Source organism: Nicotiana attenuata, unplaced genomic scaffold (genome assembly GCF_001879085.1).
Source record: "Nicotiana attenuata strain UT unplaced genomic scaffold, NIATTr2, whole genome shotgun sequence".
NCBI lineage: Eukaryota > Viridiplantae > Streptophyta > Magnoliopsida > Solanales > Solanaceae > Nicotiana > Nicotiana attenuata.
The window spans coordinates 63760-69423 of NW_017673114.1; the positions used below are offsets into that span (position 1 = coordinate 63760).

The following is a 5664-nucleotide window of genomic DNA, read 5'->3' on the forward strand; positions in this document are numbered from 1 at the left end:
TTGTGTGATTCGCAACTAAGGACTAATTGCATCGGGATAAGTAGGTTTCCCTTTGAACTTTCCGTAGTGAGCATATATCGGATATACTCGGTCAATCGGTAGATTTGATATCTTTGAACCGTCGAGCTTTAGTGTATACCTAGACAACATATGTCACACAATTAATCCTTATCCATCTTTAGGTTCTCATTGTTGTGTTCGTTTTAGCCATGAACGCCGCCTGGTTTCATAAGTGCATAGAGAATTGGCCTTACAACATTCTCTTTGAAGCGGCTTACACTTCACACTTATATAGGTGATTCCTAAACGTGTTACGTAGATACCCTATTTTATATACCCCATATCGAACTTAGAAATCATTAATAAGTCCTAACACTTTATCCTTGGTACTGAACATTGTCTGCATCACGAGAATAGACCAAAATGTTATTTGACAATGTTGAACCGTCACTAATGACTTTGTTTGATCTCCTTGAACCTAGATCTTGGGATCTCCAGTCTTCTTAGGTAGAGTTACCGCCATAGTGACTTGTCCTCGGCCATAGTCCCATTCCCTTTGATGACTTTTCAACTCCCTCTCTAGTTAGGCCTTTTGTAAGCGGATCCGCCTCATTATCCTTTGATCTTACATAATCAATAGTGATAATTCCACTAGAAAGTAGTTGTCTAACGGTATTATGCCTTCGTCGAATGTGACGAGATTTGTCGTTATACATAACGCTCCCAGCCCTTCCTATTGCTGCTTGACTGTCGCAATGTATGCATACAGGTGCCAAAGGTTTGGGCCAAAAGGGAATGTCTTCTAAGAAATTCCGGAGCCATTCAGCTTCTTCACCGGCCTTGTCTAAAGCTATAAACTCAGACTCCATTGTAGAGCGAGCGACGCATGTCTGTTTGGACGACTTCCAAGACACTGTTCCCCCACCAATAGTAAATACTTATCCACTTGTGGATTTTGTTTCCGTTGATCCGGTGATCCAATTTGCATCACTATATCCCTCAATAACTGCGGGATAATTATTGTAATGCACTGCATAGTCTTGAGTATATTTCAAATATCCCAAGACTCGTTTCATTGCTATCCAATGAGCTTGGTTGGGATTACTTGTGTATCGACTAAGCTTGCTTATTGCACAAGCTATATCAGGTCGTGTACAATTCATAATGTACATCAAACTTCCCAACACTCGAGCATATTCCAATTGAGATTTGCTTTCACCCTTATTTTTTGCAAGAATATGGTTTAAATCAATTGGCATTTTTGCTTCTTTAAATTCCAAATATTTGAACTTTTCAAGAACCATTTTAATATAATGAGATTGAGACAAAGCTAGACCTTGAGGAGTCTGTAGGATCTTGATTCCCAAAATTAAATCTGCAACTCCTAAGTCTTTCATATCAAATTTACTAGTAAGCATGTGCTTAGTAGCATTTATGTTAGCAATATCGTTACTCATTATCAACATATCATCCACATATAAACAAACAATAACTATTTGATTTGGAGTATTCTTAATGTAAACACATTTGTCACACTCATTGATCTTGAAACCATTTGACAACATTGTTTGGTCAAATTTCTCATGCCATTGTTTTGGTGCTTGTTTTAGTCCGTAAAGTGACTTAACAAGTCGACACACCTTCTTTTCTTTTCCGGAGACTACAAACCCTTCAGGTTGTTCCATATAGATTTCTTCCTCTAAATCCCCATTTAAAAAGGCTGTCTTTACATCCATCTGATGGATTTGAAGGCCATACACGGCGGCTAACGCTATTAACACCCGGATAGATGTAATCCTTGTTACCGGCGAGTATGTGTCAAAGTAATCAAGACCTTCTCGTTGTCTAAACCCTTTAACAACTAATCTTGCCTTATATTTGTCAATAGTACCATCAGCTTTCATTTTCCTTTTGAAAATCCATTTAGAACCCAAAGGTTTATTTCCCGGAGGAAGATCAACCAATTCTCAGGTATGATTACTTAATATGGATTCTATCTCACTATTGACTGCCTCTTTCCGATATTGTGCTTCCGAGGAAGACATTGCTTCTTTGAACGTTTGAGGCTCATTCTCAAATAAGAATGCCAGAAAATCTGGTCCAAAGGAAGTAGCTATCCTTTGACGTTTACTACGTCTTGGATTTTCTTCATCAAACGAACTTTCCTTTGCTTCTTCATCAAATGAACTTTCCTTTGCTTCTTCCCGAGGTCGCTTAGATTTTTCATTAGACGACTCACATTCCATTTTATACGGATAAATATTCTCAAAAAATTCAGCATTATCCAATTCAATTACCGTATTAATATGAATGTCGGGATTTTCTGATTTATGAACCAGAAACCGGTATGCCTTACTATTTGTTGCATATCCTACGAAAATGCAATCAACGGTTTTTGATCCAATTTTTACCCTTTTGGGTTTAGGAACTTGCACTTTAGCCAAACACCCCCACACTTTAAAATATTTTAAGTTAGGTTTCCTTCCTTTCCATTTTTCATATGGAATGGATTGTGCTTTGCTATGGGGAACTCGATTCAGTATTTGATTAGCTGTAAGAATAGCTTCCCCCCACAAGTTCTGAGGTAAACCAGAACTTATTAATAAGCCGCTCATCATCTCCTTTAATGTTCTATTCTTTCTTTCTGCAATTCCATTAGATTGCGGTGAGTAAGGGGCAGTTGTTTGGTGAATAATGCCATTTTCCAAACATATTTCTTCAAAAGGAGATTCATATTCCCAGCCTCTATCACTTCTTATCATTTTAATCTTTTTGTTTAATTGCGTTTCAACTTCATTTTTGTATTGTTTGAATGCGTCTATTACTTCATCTTTACTATTAAGTAAGTAAATATAGCAATATCTAGTACTGTTGTCAATAAAAGTTATGAAATACTTTTTCCCACCGCGAGATGGTATTGACTTCATGTCGCAAATATCCGTGTGAATTAAGTCTAAAGGATTTGAATTCCTTTCAACTGACTTATAAGGATGCTTAACATACTTTGATTTCACACGTATTTGACATTTCGAGTTATTGCATTCAAACTTAGGTAATACTTCCAAATTAATTATTTTTCTCAAAGTTTTGAAGTTGAAGTGGCCTAAACGTTCATGCCATAAATTATTTGACTCAAGCAAGTAAGAAGAAGCTGAAATTTTATTCATATCAATGGCAATTACATTGAGCTTAAAAAGGCCCTCAGTCAGGTAACCTTTTCCTACATACATTTCATTCTTACTAATTACAACCTTGTCGGAAACAAAAACACACTTAAAGCCATTCTTGACTAGAAGTGATGTTGAGACTAAAGTCTTCCGCATTTCAGGAACATGAAGAACATCTTTTAGAGTCACAATCTTTCCCGAAGTCATCTTCAAAGCCACCTTGCCCGTTCCTTCAATTTTTGCAGTAGCGGAGTTTGCCATAAACACTGTCTCATCGGGTCCAGCGGGAGCATAAGAAGTAAACAACTCCTTGTTAGCACAAACATGTCGAGTTGCTCCTGAATCAATCCACCATTCTCTAGGATTTCCGACTAGGTTGCATTCTGAAAACATGGCACATAGGTCGTCTATTTCATCATTCTTCTCAATCATGTTTGCTTGTCTTTTCTTCTTGTCTTTCTTTGGTACACGACATTCAGTAGCCTTGTATCCAACCTTTCCAAAGTTGTGGCAATTACCTTTGAACCTCTTCTTGCTTGGATAATTCGTTGATCCAGACGACTTCTTTCTCTTTTTACTCGTTGAAGCTTCCTCAACAATATTTGCACCCATTATTGTTGAATTTCCACGAGATTTCTTCTCAGCAGCCTTGTTGTCCTCTTCAATCCGTAGACGAACAATAAGGTCTTCAAGCGTCGTCTCCTTGCGCTTATGTTTCAAGTAATTCTTAAAGTCCTTCCACAGCGGAGGCGGCTTTTCAATAAGCGCCGCAACTTGAAACGCTTCATTTATGACCATACCTTCAATCATAAATTTATAATTAGTACAATAATTAATATCTTGAATAAAATATTAACTCGTTTTATACCTTCAGCAAGGAGGTCATGAACAATAACTTGCAATTCTTGGACTTGCGTTATGACAGATTTACCGTCAATCATTTTGAAATCCAGAAATTTGGCGGCCACAAACTTCTTAAGTCCAGCATCTTCAGTCTTGTACTTCTTTTCAAGAGCATTCCATAATTCTCTTGATGTTTTCATGACGCTATAAACGTTGTACAAGCCATCTTCCAGCCCACTTAAAATGTAATTTTTGCACAGAAAATCAGAGTGCTTCAAAGCCTCAGTAACAAGGAAGCGCTCGTTGTCAGGGGTTCCTTCAGGCACAACCGGAACATCCTCTTGAATGAACCTTTGCAGACTTAGAGTGGTTAGATAAAAGAACATCTTTTGCTGCCATCTCTTAAAGTCAACACCAGAAAATTTCCCCGGCTTTTCCGCTGGTGGCATCGCCGTTGCAGGTGCAGTAGGACGGCTAGGACCTGGCATCCCTGAAACTGTGTTAGCAGTAACAGTCACAGCAGGTTCAATTTGTTCCTCTCCGTTAGTCATTTCTGTCAATATGACACAAACAGGTTCAGTAAATGGTGAAGTATTTAATCCTTCAACCCAAAACAACACAGCGAAGAGATTATTCTTCAAATTGATTTTAATAAAGTGAAGAGATTATTCTTTAAACTTATTAGGAGAGTCACTTCGAAAATCAGAACAGTAAAGATATGTATAAACAATAAGATTCTTTAAGCTTGTTAGATCATCTGAAATTTTAAGTGAATAAAACCAGGAAAATAAATGAACAGAAATGGCAGAATTATGTTCCGAGCCCACAAATTCCTTGTGTGTCCTTAAAGAATCTTATCTCCTCACTGTTGCCCAAGGTTAACGGATAAATTCTTTCCAGGATAGAGCGGAACTTTCCAACTTAGAGGTAGCGACACTTCAAACCACTAAGTTATCAGCGAACTCAAAATAATGGTGGAAATCACACGACTTTGGCTTACTTTGTTTTGAAAGTAATGATGCAGAAAGAAGAAGGAGATGAAGCAGAAGATTTCAGGATGAAAAATTCTGAAGGAATGACTGCTTATTTATAGCCAACGAATTCTGGATTGAAAGGGTGTGAAAGTGGCTGTTCACACTTCAGGTGGCTATTCGTGAAATGCAGCCTCTATTTGGTGGCTATTCGTGAAACAACCTCTCTTTGGTGGCTGTTTAATTAACGCGGGCAAATTAAAGACGGAAATTAATTAATTTAACGTTACTAATAACGGTCATTCAATATATTAATATAAAATATTAATATTTAATTAATTAATTTCATTTTATTGGTCCAAAATATTAAGTCAATCAAATCAATTGACCGAAGCCGAAACCAAGCGACGACGGCGCGAGGCCCCTTCCTCTTAGCTCCTTTTAAGAGCTTAAGGAAGTGCTTCTATATTTAAACCCAACAAAATACTTGTCTTTAACCAATGAGGGACAAAGTGCAAAAGTCAAAGTTGCCTTTTCACCTTCTTTCCTCATTTCCCATTCACACTACCACTTCAACCCCAACACAAGTAAGTATTAATAACTCGAATGAATTTAAGTTGTATACACTGACAGCGTAAGTTTTTTTTATCTTTTACACTGTCGGTGCATAAAACTTAAACACT

General features: G+C 37.4%; 1 protein-coding gene across 1 annotated transcript in view; it reads right to left on the reverse strand.

Moving 5' to 3' along the window:
* The window catches only part of LOC109215491, a 25215-nt gene extending 20654 nt beyond the window's left edge, over positions 1-4561 (reverse strand). The window contains exons 1-3 of the mRNA XM_019379564.1: positions 4036-4561; positions 3636-3967; positions 3252-3476 (exon numbers count right to left, since the gene is read on the reverse strand). Coding sequence (XP_019235109.1) covers positions 3252-3476; positions 3636-3967; positions 4036-4561 — 1083 coding nt within the window. The remainder of the gene's footprint in view (positions 1-3251; positions 3477-3635; positions 3968-4035) is intronic.
* Between the last annotated feature and the right edge of the window lie 1103 nt (positions 4562-5664).